This window comes from Oryctolagus cuniculus, chromosome 9 (genome assembly GCF_964237555.1).
Source record: "Oryctolagus cuniculus chromosome 9, mOryCun1.1, whole genome shotgun sequence".
Classification (NCBI taxonomy): domain Eukaryota; kingdom Metazoa; phylum Chordata; class Mammalia; order Lagomorpha; family Leporidae; genus Oryctolagus; species Oryctolagus cuniculus.
Window position 1 is genome coordinate 113,440,002 of NC_091440.1, and position 15,108 is coordinate 113,455,109.

General features: G+C 39.3%; 1 protein-coding gene across 5 annotated transcripts in view; it reads right to left on the reverse strand.

The window, feature by feature from the left end:
- The window catches only part of EPS8 (EGFR pathway substrate 8, signaling adaptor), a 188,324-nt gene that overhangs the window by 10,783 nt on the left and 162,433 nt on the right, over positions 1–15,108 (reverse strand). For all 5 annotated transcript variants that reach the window (XM_070049441.1, XM_070049440.1, XM_002712632.5 and 2 more), the window contains 2 exons: positions 14,295–14,438; positions 4,137–4,359 (listed from right to left, as the gene is read on the reverse strand). In XM_070049441.1, the coding sequence (XP_069905542.1) occupies positions 4,137–4,359; positions 14,295–14,438 (367 nt within the window). The remainder of the gene's footprint in view (positions 1–4,136; positions 4,360–14,294; positions 14,439–15,108) is intronic.

Sequence of the window (15,108 nt, forward strand, 5' to 3'; positions counted from 1 at the left end):
ATAGCCTAAGAAGGAACTTTATATTAAGTAACTAGTTTTATTATTTTAAGAAAACAAATATATATGTTAATTTTTGGAGAGATGCTACTGTTTTTATATACCAATGAGCCCTTCGCCTAAGAAAAAAGAGACTTGCAAATGATGAGTCACAATTATCAGGAGAGTCCTCTATCTTTTTATAAGTATTTAAGCTATGACTTTCCCACTTGGTTATTCTTGGTTTCTCAGAACGGGACAAAGAACACACTGTCCCAACCCACACACTGTTCCAAATGAGGACCAGATGCCCATGACCTCTGCTCCCAGGCCTGCAGCAGGGGCAGCACAGTGTCAGGGATCATCGTGCTGACACGTCGAAGGAAGGGGGATGGCAGAAACTCGTGGGAAGAAAGACGAAAGGAATGGTCATTACTAAGTACAATTTTCCTTAGGGAAATAAATAAAAATATTTATAGAACTTTCTCATCTTAAAACTATGTCTTTTGTGTCTTTGGGGAAAAAAGCATATTTATAAAAACACACATTAAAAAATTTGTTTGGGGTCTGGTTCTGTGGTACTGTGGGTAAAGCCACTGTCTGCAGTGCCGGCATCCCATATGGGAGCTGGTTCGAGGCCCAGCTGCTCCACTTCCAATCCAGCTCTCTGCTATAGCCTGGGAAAGCAGAAGATGGCCCAGGTCCTTGGGCCCCTGCACCCACATGGGAGACCAGGAAGAAGCTCCTGGCTCCTGGCTTTGGATCGGCGCAGCTCTGGCCACTGTTTCCATCTGTAGAGTGAACCAGCGTATGGAAGACCTCTCTCTTTCTCTCTCTCTCTCTGCCTCTGCCTCTCTGTAACTCTGCCTTTCTAGCAAATAAATAAATCTTTAGAAAAAAAAATTGTTTGTATCCTATAGTTAGACACACACACACACACACACACACACCCCACACACAGCTGTTTTGGCCACACAAGAGTCAACTGCTTTTCCAAGACTTCATTTTTTGTTTTATGACAAAGTCAAGGTATGGATACAAAAGTTACTTTAATTGGGGGAGAAATTAATGTATATAGCCAGGCTTGAGCTTATTGTATTTAACCAGAATTTCCAGACCAGCTGAATAGTAACAGTTATACAAGTACCTTTGTTTTTTTTTTTTAACTTTTTAATTTATCAAGAATGACTACAACTGGAGAGATATAACTATAATCTACTAAGCTAAGAAAAACAGTAGGATGAAAATGGGAGTCAAAGATTCAATAATTTAGTTTTAGGGAGCAGGCATTTAACCTGGTGGTTAACATACCCACATCCCACATCAGAGTACACAGATATGGTTCTCAGCTCCAGATCCTGACTCCAGTTTCCTTCTAATACAGACCCTGGGTAGAAGCAGTGATGAAGTATTTGTGTTCCTGTCACTCGTAGGAGACTAGAATTGAGCTCCTAGTCCTTGGCTTTGGGCTGACCCATTCTCAGCTGTTTGTCTCTCAAAGAAATAATTTTTAAAAATTAGTTTTGAACATGAATCTTGGACATCTAATCTCAGATTTAAGGTTAATTGTACAACACATGTGTCTGGAAGTCAGAAATGAGATTTGGTCTGAAGACTAATGTGGGTTCATTCCTTTTCCAACAATATAGATAGCACTGAAAGAAATGGAAATGAAATGATCATATATAATAAAAATTCATTTAAATATTGAAAGAATGCAGAACCCTAGGAGACACACATAGTCACAGAATGACAGGATATCCATTAAACACACACGCTTATACCCTTCTTATATTTCTGCCATATTAAGGAAATTTGAAAAATCTTCCTGGCTCTAGTTTTCAAAGCGTTTTTGTATATCAAATAGAGACAGGGACAGGTGTTGTGGCACAGCAGGTTACATCAACACTTGGGATGCCAAGATCCCAAATCGGAGTGCATAGGGGTCAAGCCCTGTATCTGCTTAGGATCCAGTTTCCTCCTAAGGTGCCTGAGAGGTGACAGATGAAAGCCCAAATACTTGGCTTCCTTCCACACACATGTGAGACCCAAATGTAGTTCCTGGCTCCTGGCCTCAGCCTGGCCCAGCCCCTGTTGTTGTGGGCACTTGGGGAGTATAAACAGTGGACGGAATATCTCCCTCTCTGTCCTTTCCTCTCTTTTTCACTGTATTTCAAACAAATAATTAAAAAAAATAACATCGCATATCAGAGTGCCTGGGTTTGAGTCCCAGCTCTGCTTCTAATTCTAGCTTCTCATTAATGTGTACCATGAGAGGCAGCAGGTGATGGTTCAAGGACTTGAGAGAGTCCCTGCTACTTTTGTGGGAGATGCAAGCATTTGGTAGTGAATCTTTGCTGTGTGTTGATCTCTATCTCTCTGTCTCTTTGCATTTCAAATAAATATGAAAATAAATAAAAATTCTAATACATACAGCAAAGTAATTTTACAATACTTTAAAACATAAATTGGAGATTATACTTAATAGACATTCCATAATACAATGTAAAACAAGTTAAAAATTATCTTAGGAGGCTACCTCCTGCAATGCCTGCATCCCATATGGGTGCCAGTTCAAGACCTGGCTGCTCCACTTCCGATCCAGCTCTCTGCTATAGCCTGGGAAAGCAGTGGAAGATGGCCCAAGTACTTGGGCCCCTGCACCCACGTGGGAGACCCTGAACAGGCTCCTGGCTCCAGGCTTCAGATTGGCGCAGCTCTGGTAGTTGCGGCCAATTGGGAGGAACCAGCAGATGGAGGACTTCTCTTTCTCTCTGTCTCTCCTCTCTGTGTAAATCTGACTTTCAAATAAACAAATAAATCTTAAAAAAAAATATCGCCGGTGCCGTGGTTCACTTGGCTAATCCTCCACGTGCAGCACCGGCACCCCAGGTTCTAGTTTCGGTTGTGGCACCGGATTCTGTCCCGGTTGCTCCTCTTCCAGTCCAGCTCTCTGCTGTGGCTCGAGAAGGCAGTGGAGGATGGCCCAAGTGCTTGGGCCCTGCACCGGCATGGGAGACCAGGAGGAAGTGCCTGGCTCCTGGCTTCAGATCGGCGCAGCGCCCCGGCCGTGGTGGCCATTTGGGAGGTGAACCAATGGAAAGGAAGACCTTTCTCTATGTCTCTCTCTCTCTCTCTCTCTCACTGTCTAAATCTGCCTGTCAAAAATAAATAAATAAATAATCTTAGAATTACATTCAATTTTCAAAATATCTACACTTCTATTCTATAGCAGTAACAAAGATACTCAAAATTAACCATTATATTCTTTAGTTTTTTTTTTAAAATATGGTTTTTATAGGAAACTCATGTGAAAAATCAAATTTAAATTTATTTAAATATGAAGTTGAAGTCTTTCTTAATCGCCTGAATCTGACTTGGGGGGTGGTAAATCTGAGTGCAGTGGCAGGTGGTGACGCTGGTATGACTATGTTTATATGTGAGAACAGCAGATATCAGGAAGAGAAGTAGGAAGATTATGATGACCACAGTGATGACACTGACAATGATGACAGCAGGGAATACTGACTACTTAATAATGTATCACACATTGGTCAAGATCAATCAAGGCTTTTCAATGTCCACACCACTGATATTTTGATCCAAAGAATTCTGTTGTGGTGAGGGGTTCTTCGAAGTGGGATTTTGCTAAACATCTCGCAGCACTGTCCCCACGTGGCAATCTAAAACTATCTCTAGAACATACCAAATGTCCCCCCGTTGAGGGGTCAGACATCAAAATCACCCCGGCTTTACCTGCATAATCACATTAAATCATCTCACTTATCCTGTGAGGCATGCAGCTTCAGTTTTCTCCCACGTACAGAAAGAACTATTAAATTGCTGAAGGTCACAGGGCCAGCAAGTGACGCTTCACGATATAAATTCCAGCAGGCCTGACTCTGGAATCTGTATCCAACCACAAGGTATTGGAAAATGAGTGGAAAGACATATGTCAAAGAGTGGACAGGATTTCTTCCCTCTCAGAATTACTTAGAGGATGATGGAAATAAAGTGAAAATCTCTATAATCTATGAAATGCTGTGCAAGTATAAGGCCTATGATTTATATTTACTACCAGTAGAATCAATAAAAACAAACGTATGTTAGTAGAATTCTTATTTGCAGAGGAAACTTCCTGGCCTCCTGTGGAAACTTACGGTCCACTGGAAGTTGTTTGTGTCTCTGGCTGTCTCGAACAATACTGCCGCCACTCTCGCTGGAGCTGCTGTTCTGCCGGGTTATGCTGGCTGGGACCTTCGACACAGGAGCAGGTGCAGGAGCAGAAGGTGGAAGGGGAACAGCAATAGGAGCTGGCGCAGGAGGAGGTGAGGGTGCAGAGGGAGTATCTGATGCTCTTGGACCATACTCCATCCTTTGTTTCTAGAAAAAGACAAAAAATGAACTTGAAATTTTAGAAAAAATAAACGTACACTAAGAAAAAATCAGACTTTGATAGGACATTGTTGGTTGCCATTTATTTGTGTGCACACACACACATGCACATCCTACTGGCTACATCAGTACCAAATATAATTATAAATGCTGAGAAAACTAAATTCAAACTTGGAATCACATGAGACCAGCATAGGTCAAAATATTTCTGATTAGATTATAATGTACGATTAATCATAATTTCTAATTTCAAATTGTACTAGAAGTCTGCATGTAAATACTATACTCCTTAATTTAAAAACATGTTATTTCAAAGATGTTTAATTATGCTATTTTCAAGTAATGCATTAAACAAAGGGGCTCTGTTTCAGTTTTAAAAAGGGACTATGCTTTAAAATAAAGAATTTAAAAATGCTATTGATTTTTTCAAGGCACAGCCCTTTCAGATATCACATCAATGAAAAAAGTAAAAAAATTTGTGTTGATATGGGATTTCTATAGGATAGCTGGGTAATGGAATGTCATTTAATTAAATGTTTATGCCCACATTTCCCAAAATGTACTAGAAACAAAGCACATGGGGATTTGTATTAAACAGGTACATGTGATAAAATACACAGTATTTTCCAATAATTTTAAAATCATGATTATTAAGCTATTACAAAATGGCATTTATGTATATTCCTTATTGAAATACAGCAGTTCGAAGTTTAAACCTAAACTAAATAATTTTAATAGACAACTAGAGTGTAAGAGGCTCCAAATTCTCAAAAGGAACATTTTCTTTGCAGAACCAAAATACAGAGTGACGACTTGGAACTGAAGTAAAGTTTAGATATTGCACTGGCACAATTTTAGTTACCCTAAATTTTAGGATTAGTACATAAAATGCAAAAAAAAGACCTTTTGGTAATATGGTCCTTTGATTAGAACAATACTTTTCAGCTCCAAATTGGCCCAAATATAAGGTAATACTGATTTTGAGTCCTCCCAAATTTCTACAGAGATCAAAAACATAGCAAATACATACCCCATCTCTTTTACTTTCTAATTAAATTACTCAAAAACCCTGCATCACAGTTGTCTTCACAGCAAATGATTACTACCTGTGGAGACCTGCATGAGAAGGAGCCCTCATGGTCTTCTGTTGTCTTTCTAGAAGTCACTGCTCACCCTCACCTTCAGTGGGGTGGAGACAGCAGGAAGGGTGTTGGGCAAGGATGGAAGGGAGCTGAAAGAGCTGTTTGTGGTGCTGCTGGGGGAGGGCCAGGGCACGGAGGACAGGGCAAGGAGGGAAGAGGAGAGGGACAGGGAAGAGTCCCAGAGCAAGTTGTGGAGTCTGACAGGTTACGTGGGGGCAGAAACACAGACTGATAATCCCCTCGGCATTCAGAGCCTAGAAATGCTCCTAATCCATCCAATAATGTATTAGAAGGTATTGTTATCATATGACACCCACAAGACGATCTTCCTATATTTGGGCCAATAAAAATATTTAAAGCAATCAAAATACAGCAAACATCACCAAAACATAATTCCCAGCACACACCAAAGTCATCTGATGGTGTCTATGCAATGTTCCCTTGCATGCCATTTCATGAAGGGTTAATGAATTCTCACACTGGTGTTTCCAAAGCGTGTCAGACTTTAAATTGTTGCTTTAAAAGCATAAACACAGAAATGCCATCATCTCTGCATTCCATGATATGATTCATATTTTCTGCTTTCATAAAGACAAGCACAGCTAGTGTTTTGCTTTCCATCAAGTAACACCGTGAAAACCGAATACACTGTGTGTTATTGTCACACTCAAGCCGGAAGACAAGCTCACCAAATGTCCTGTGCCTCGTTTTACTTGTCTGCCACTGCTGCCAAGTGCACTTTTATCAGGATGACTTCACGGAATACTAGGTTTTTACAAAATAGGTTTAAAGTAAACCTATTTGATTAAAGAAAACCAATATAAAATTGTTTATGACTTACACGATAAATTATATTTACTTGCATATTTTCCTCTTGCCTGATGCTTTCAGCTCTGACAGGAAAAGGGGAGGTGCCCTCCTCAACTCATTATAAACCATTCTGAAATGGTAGTCGAGATGGCTTTCTGTGGACACTGGTTTGCAATTCTTGTTGTGGAGGAAACAAAGTCACTTTTCAGTGTCCCTTGCCATTATCTCCACAGCTTCTTACCTAAAGCCTACCACCATTTACTCTTGACCATTTCTGTCTTGTGGCTGGTTCTGGTCAACAGCAGAAAAATGATGACATCTGTGTATCTTCAACTTGCAGAAAGTCTTGGAGAACAGGACTGTATCCTAAAATTGTTCTTTTGAACTGAAGAGGCTGAAGCTCCAAACCCATAAAAAGAAATTTTGACCAAATCTTCCCAGTCTGCCTGGGCTCTTCTCAGGAATTGTCACCGAAAGTCCCATAAATACTTCATTTGAGGGCAAAATAGGGCGGTTGGTCAATCTAACATGGATCTATTTTTTATTGTGTATTACTTCGTAAGTCTTGCCTGTTATTTGCCATCAATATAAAGTTCTGTTAACAACAAATTATTTCTTTGAAGGAGGTCAGAATTAGTAGAACTCATAGGACATACACTTGCCTATTGATAACTAAATGGGACTGACTGACTTTAAGAGCTAAAGCTGAGTGGGTATTTCCAAGGATTAATGAAAGCTATTGAGAGAACTCTTGATTCATGGAAGACACTGCTGGAGAGGGGAAATTATGCAAGTAAGCCCACAAAGCCATGAAAATTGAACTATTCTGAAAAATTTAACCTACTCTGAAATGCACATTTTCCCTCTGAGTTTGGTCTCTTTGGAACTCTTCAGTGAAAACTTAGCACAGCTGGAACATTTGGAAGGTGTTAAGTCTCGAGACTGAATCCAAAAAACTATATTAAAAAGAAGTGCCATGAGAATGAATGTAGGTTACCTCTGACAGCTCACCAAGTAATTGCTATTAGGAGAAGGGAGCAAATCACATCAAATGAGAAAATGAACACAGGCAATGGAATTAAGATAATGTCAATTAGAATTCACACAAGATACCCAAACACATGAGCAAATTAATTTCTGCCAGTAAAATTACCTGCCCACAAATCAATCAGTGAGGGAGCCTTTAAATATATAAATAACTTCGAAAATTCCTCTCTAGCCATGTAAAAATAATCATGTCGATTAGACTGTAGTAAAACAGTGGAGAGTATTTCAGTATTAACTGTCTAGTAAAGTACTAGCTTAAAAAATTAAGATGTAGGTTCATCTCATTCTTAAACTTTATAAAGAATGCAAATTAGAGTTCATTAAATATAAAGCTAATTCCAGTTTAATAGCTGATTTTAAAAAGGAATTATACATCATGGTGTGGCTTTTAGGTAGCTTTATTTCGAACTTGTAAGAAGTCCAAATAGAGAACATGTGTATACATATATACATATATACACACACATATATAATTATAATGCTATATATGCACTGTATATACATGGGTGTATACATATATGTATATATACATATATGCATACATATGTGTATATGTATATGTACTGTATATATATGTATATATACAAATATGTATGTATGTCTAGGGCAGGTATTATCCAAATTATCACAAGACATTTCTGGAAAAATGTCAATATATGAGGCACAATGAAAAGCAATCATTGTTAAGGTCAAATACAGAAAAAGAGTGAATATAAAAGGGGTTACCAAGGTTGGAGTAGTGAGAAACAAATGAGAAGATACAGGTTAAAGGATGCAAAATAGCAAGCATGAAGTAAATCAAAAGATGTAATGTACAACATGAGGACTGCAGTTAATACCAGTAATTGTATTCAGGGTTCTTGCTAAATGAGTAGATTATAATTGCTCTTGGGGTATGGAATAGGTCACTATGTGAAATGATGCATATGTTAATTTGTGCCACTACAGTTAACTATTTTACTTTACTGTGTATGTATCTTACAATTCCATGTTGTACACTTAAAAACCATGCCTTTAATTAATGAACAGAGTCTTCTAAGATTAATTTATAAACTTTTTTCTAAAGAACTAAATATTATCAGGAAGTTGGCCTAGCAGGAAGAACCTGAAGGCCTTCTTAGTAAAATTGTCTCACTCTTTGGTATCCAATGGTGGTACCAATGGTGGTATCCAATGTTTGGATGGAGCTTAAAAAGCAAAACATTTATATCTCATTTACAGCATTAGTACTTCAGTAATCAACTGTAGAAAATATTTCAACTTCTAATTTAGAGCTATTTAAACATGTCTACAGAGAATAATACAATTTTATATCTGGGCTGAATTATGGATATTACATAACCTGAATTCTTCTATTTCACAGCTGAGCAAACTGGAGCACAGATAAATAAAATCCTTCCTTTATGACTTCATAAAGGAAGTTAGTGTCAGGACTAGGACTAGAATCCTTGTCTACCACTACCTAGCTTGGGCTTACTTCTTCTACAGTACTCCAACATCTCTTGCAGAAAATGGAGAAGATGAGAGAATTTATAAAGACTGGACTTTCTTAATTATTTGTATCTCGGTAGAGTAGGAACATCTACAATAACCATAAGCACATATATGCAATCAATAGCAGACTGAAGACTTCTTTAGTCAGGACACTGGGTATGTCAGAAAGCACAGTAGGCCAGCAGAGGAGTTCTGCTCCTAGCTCATAGCAGGAGAATCTACATGGGCAAAAGGGTAACAGCAGTAGATGCACAGTCACAGTGTGAGATGCCTGGAGTGGAGGCAAAAGATCTATCAGGAAACTTAATGTGGCAAGCAGGTCCCGGGTCAGAGAAAGCTTCCAGGGTGTCCATCTGTTGTCCACTAAAATACAACAAAGCCTGGAACGCTCCAGACTTCTATCAAAAGACTTGTCATCTTCCATACTCTCTCATGAGCATTTATTTCCTTTTCTCTGTGGCTGCATTCAATTATTTCAGTGTTCCACATCTTGGATAAATGCTTTAATGCCTCCATTTCTTTTATTTCTAAAACTTTGCTGAAGCCATAGGGGAAACACATTAGGTGGGAACAGCTGCCTGTAGAGAGCTGTTAAAAATCACTCCAAATGCGAGGATATTAAATAGTCTGGACTCTCTGGGAGGCTAGGTGGCAATTCAACACCTATTCCCTGCTGGTGTAGCTATGAGTGTCCCTGCCATCAAACACAATCTCTGAAAAAAAAAAAAAAGTGTGAACAATAGGCAAGGGCTATCCTGTGATACAAGGACAAAATACAAGCTCTCAAAAAGCTTGCAGAAAATGGAATTAAAATGTAAGTTTATATTGGGACAAAAATTTTTTGAAATCCATACATATGAAGTGTCTTCAAAAAGTTCCTAGAAAATTCCTATTATGGAAAAAAAAATACTATCCATGGATTTAAATTTGTTTTTACCAAAACAATCTTATCTTTCAATTCAAATTTCCATGAACTTTTTGAAGTCCCTCATATACACTTCTTTGCAGGAAGTGTAGGAGATAAAACTAAGAGTCAAACTATATGCATTTTAAAATATTTGGGGGGTGGGCTTTGGTGCAGCAGTTAAGATGCCACTTGGGATACCCACATCCCATAACAAAATGCCTGGATTAGAGTCAGCTATACTTTCAGTTTCAGCTTCTAGCGTTTTCTCTCTCTTTTTTAAATCTTTTTCTTTTATAAAAAGAAATTTTGATGCAAAGTTTTTTTTGAAATCCAGAGGAAGGATTTTTTTTTTTTTTAATTTACTTGATAGAGTTATAGACAGTGAGAGAGAGAGAGACAGAGAGAAAGGTCTTCCTTCCGTTGGTTCACTCCCCTAATGGCCGCTATGACTGGCGCTGCGCTGATCCGAAGCCAGGAGCCAGGTGCTTCTTCCAGGTCTCCCATGCGGGTGCAGGGGCCCAAGCACTTGGGCCATCCTCCACTGCCCTCCCGGGCCACAGCAGAGAGCTGGACTGGAAGAGGCGCAGCCAGGACTAGAACCGGCACCCATATGGGATGCCGGTGCCGCAGGCAGAGGATTAACCAAGTGAGCCACGGCAAAAGCTCCCTCTTTTTTTAATCTTAAATATTTATTTAAGATTCAGTGAAAGAAAAAGAGGGAGGAAGAGATGAAGAAAGAAAGAGAGGGAGAGAGAGAGAGAGAGATATCAGGATCTTTCATCCATTGATTCACACCCTACACCCCAAATGGCTACAACATCAGGGGCTAGACCAGGCTGAAGCCAGGAGCCAAGAACTCCAACCAGGTCACGAACACAGAAGCAAGTACCAATTTCTTGGGCCATTTTTCTGCTGCCTTCTCCAGCACATTAGCAAAGTATTGGATGGTAAATGGACCAGCTGGGATTTGAACAGGCACGCAATATGGGATGCTGGTATCACAAGCAGCAGCTTAACACACTGTGCCAAGACACCTGCCTCAGCCTGCTCCTACTAAATCCCCTAGGAGGCAGCAGGTGACAGCCCAAGTATCTGGGCCCCTGTCACCACCTGGGAGATGAGGACCGACTTCCAGTCCTGGCTGTTGCAGGCATTTGGGGAATAAACTAGCAGATGAAAAATCACTGTCTCTCTCGCTCACTCTCTCTGACATTTTACCTTTGAACTAAATAAAAACATATTTTTTTTTTTTGACAGAGTGGACAGTGAGAGAGAGAGAGAGAGAGAGAGAGAAAGGTCTTCTTTTTCCGTTGGTTCACCCCCCAATGGCCGCTGCGGCCGGCCAGCTGCGCTGATCCAAAGCCAGAAGCCAGGTGCTTCTCCTGGTCTCCCATGCGGGTGCAGGACCCAAGCACCTGGGCCATCCTCTGCTACTTAAACAATGCCTGGCAGAGTATCAGCATGGACCACTGGTCTCCTGTGGAGTGCAGTGTCATTGCTATCTGTGTGCACAGAGCACATTTCAGTAAGGCACGCTTAAGTGTTTTGCTGGAGGACAAGAATCTAAAATTTTTTTTGCTATAAACTCTTCACATTTCTTCAAAACTGTGATATCACTGTATAGGAGAGACAAAAGGAGAAAAAAGTGTACATATGCCATCTGAGGAGGGGAGACACGGTCCCTGCTCTCAAACCAGCAAGAACAGGAGGAAAGGTTGTCCAAAGGATCTGCCATGTTTGGAATTTAGCTTTCCGTTGTGCTTTCTGTCAAGTACACGATGTTTGCATGCAAATAAATGTGGAATGAATAAAATTCTGTGTCTTACTCATCTTTTCATTCAATCTCACAAAATTTTAGAAGCTTAGGTTATTAGGATCACTGAAATCTTATATAAAGACAGTGGATCTTTATTGTCATTTGGAAATAAGCCACAGGAGTTTTCTTTAGACATTTTAGGTCTAAGTTTCTGCTGACACCCTTGCAGAGATATGAAAACCCTTGCAGAGATATGAAAATGAGTGGCACACATTTCTAAGCATGTTTCCTTTTCCATCTTACTCTATCCCCCCCCTTTTTTTTAATTTAAGAAATGTTATAAATGCTTGAGAATAGAAATCTTTTCAGAGTGGGATGTGTGCCAGATAGCAGATTTTTGAGTTGTTTATTAAAATTTTACAAGATCTTGCTGGTTTTGTTGAGCTCAGCCCAAAATTTTCAGGAGGTGTTAAGAAGCAGATTGTTTTTAATATCCTCTAAAAAGAGAGCTTCAACCTAAACAGTGCGTGTACACACACAAACACACACAGAGAGAAAGCTTTGATACACATTTCTATACGCATCACTGCATTCAAGTTGCATCTGGAAATTTTCAGAAGACAGTGAGATAGTGTGGAAAAGTTTAAAAGGAAATAGCCAAAGTAGGCAATCTCCTTCAAGGACCACAAGTTTCTATTTACTTAAAGTAGCAAAACACACTCTTGAAACTTGTTAGCACTTGAAAAAATTCTTGGTTGTGCCAAAGTTGACAAAAATCTAAGATGAAAGTCTCTACAATATAGTAGTAGATCTTAAGCTTTCTAAAAGTACTCTCAATACTGATGACATGTATTAATAATCTTGGTTCAGTTTTAAACAGAAATATTTTCCAAAAAGTCAACTTATGGCTCAAACCAGGAATCAGAATTGAAGAGAAAGACATGACAGAACAGTAAACAGAACATTTAAGAGACATTAAACTCTTGAATTAAAATGTTTCAAAGGTCAGAGACAAAACTTTTTCTAAGGAAATTTCAGATGGAAGAAAATACAGAATTTATATTATATGCTAGCTTAACTACTTTTTTAGAGTTTGTTTCTTCCTTGCAAGATGCACCGAAAGACAGGCTCTGATAATTGTTAAAACACATAAAATATATTCCCTTAGTTTCTTCTCACATATTAGGAATTAGGAATGTCTTCTGTGAACAGTGCATCTTAGACCTCATCATGAGTTCAACAGTAAACACAGTTCATGCAGCTCACAGGGCATATACTCTCCTGGTCAAGGCATACGGTTCAAGTGTATAATTGATCAATGTTTAAGAACAAGGTCAAAAGCACTATGGGAAAGAAAGAACAGGATTCACAAACCAAACAGAAACCTATGTTATGCCAGGTTACCACATTTCAACCTCAGAAAAGTTTGGAACTTAGGAAAGAAAAAGGTAATAAAAACTAAGTTGGAAAGTTCACTTCAAAAACCCATGCGGAATGGTGTAGATCATACCTTGAATAATTCAAACTCCTTCTTTGGCATCAACAGCTAATGACAAATATGAACATAAAATAAATGCATACCATACATGCTCTTCAGGCCAGAATGCAAGAACAGAAAACAGAATTTCTAGAATTCTGGGATTTCAATCACTTTCCATTACTGAGATATAGAAACTATGCCCTTATTTTTTATTTTAAATGTTTGTCTGATTCATGGATTCTAATGAGGCCAGGCCCCTATGGATAAATGCATGACCTAATCTTCAATGTCGGGAGGAACGCAGAGTTCTTAAATGAATCATCAAGGCAGCAGGAGGAGGACCACAGTTCTAGAAATGGGCAATCTTTATTTTATTAAGCCTGGACCTGGCATAAAATTAACTATGCCAATGCACAGTCTGTGTAACTTCTACTCAAAATTCAGGGCAGCAATACAGGGTCAGTTGCCATCTTCTTCTCAAGATTCTGAACACTAAAGGAATTCTATCCAGGAAAATAAGTCACCCAGGTTTAGAGGCTGCCCATGGGAATGTCTATTCATTCTGTCTCAGTTGGCAGATCAGACTCCAGAGCGCTTCTCACAGGTCTAAAACCCCAGGAGTTTAACAACGAGTGAATTCATATATTAGGGTGAATGAGACGACCAGGGTCACTGAAATCCTGGAAATGTGGCATGGGCCTCCAGGACTATTCAAGGATCAAGGAGAGAGCCTGACTGATCAAGTCAACACTGTTAAGGGTATTATAATCTTAGAGTCAAGAAGCGGAGACGGTGCTACAGAACCGTCCAACTGAACCAACGCTTGTGTGTTGGTGTAAGGACAGATGAGTGCAGACACAAGGCTGTTCTGTGACAGAACACTGAAGACACTGACAGCAGAGGCTGGGGACTTGCTGGAGTCTCCTGCCACTGTCTCAGGGTCACCCTCTGCAAGAGACCACTGGTGGACGGGAGAGCTCTGGGAAAAACGACAGAAACACTATTTCTCCAGTTATCAGAAATATTATAGGGAAAGAAGAAAAGCATTTAGAGAAATAGTCACCCATTGCCACACATTTTAAACTATTTCCTAAAGAGGTAAATGAGAAAATACATGTGTAATTCTTCCCTGTGCCTCTCATCACTGCCACCCAAGTACTCTCAAAATAATATGCAACCTATAAAATCTCAAAATAATGACACCAAAAGAGTTAAAATTCTGTTTAAGAGTGATATATTTAAAAACGGGTAAATATTAGTTTTGCTGAAGAAGAAAAGCACAATTACCTGTATGGTGTGCGTATATGGCGGGTCAGCACGCCCTAAACCAGACTCTGGAGGTCTCACGATATCCAAAATGTTATTTGGCACAAATCCAGAGTCTCCACTTGCATTTCGAACTTTCCACCACTGCTTCCTATCATCAAGTATCTGTCAGTGCAAGGAAACAGAGGCATAATTACCATATAAAAATCAGTCTATGAAGGAAGTTGGGTTATTTTTAATCCTAGACTTCAACCTCCCACCCCAAAATTTTCACCCCTGAGAGTTGACTCAGTGTCAACATGATGCTGACAGAATGATTCCCAGGAATCACATGAAGAATTATATTTATTAAAACAAAACAGGTACGGTATCACTAAGGACCTTATTCCCTCGCAAATGTACATCTGCACGATCTGAAGACTGTACTCCAGAGTGTTAAGATGACTCTCAGTAAGTCCTACCGTCTGTGATTTTGGAACAAAAAGGAGAAGTATAAATACCATGTTTCTTTACAAAATTTGCCTTAATTCATCTTATGTATTCAAAGAGGTAAGCCCTCAGTTATAACCTAAGAAAGGTATTTGTCACAGTAGACTTGCTAACACTAGTAGCTCACTGCTGAGTACAGCTCGGCAAAGATACTAGGATAAAAGAAGGAAATATTTTCCCTTATTAATATATTACAGTGCATCTATGCATGAACTGATAACTAGTTCTGAAGAAAGCCTGAAAGAGGAATGAATGTAAACCCAGAAGAAATCTACCCCTACCCCCTCTTAAGACAGATAAGCAAACATAGTCTCCAGTACACTGGACCCTTAGTGACATGATATGC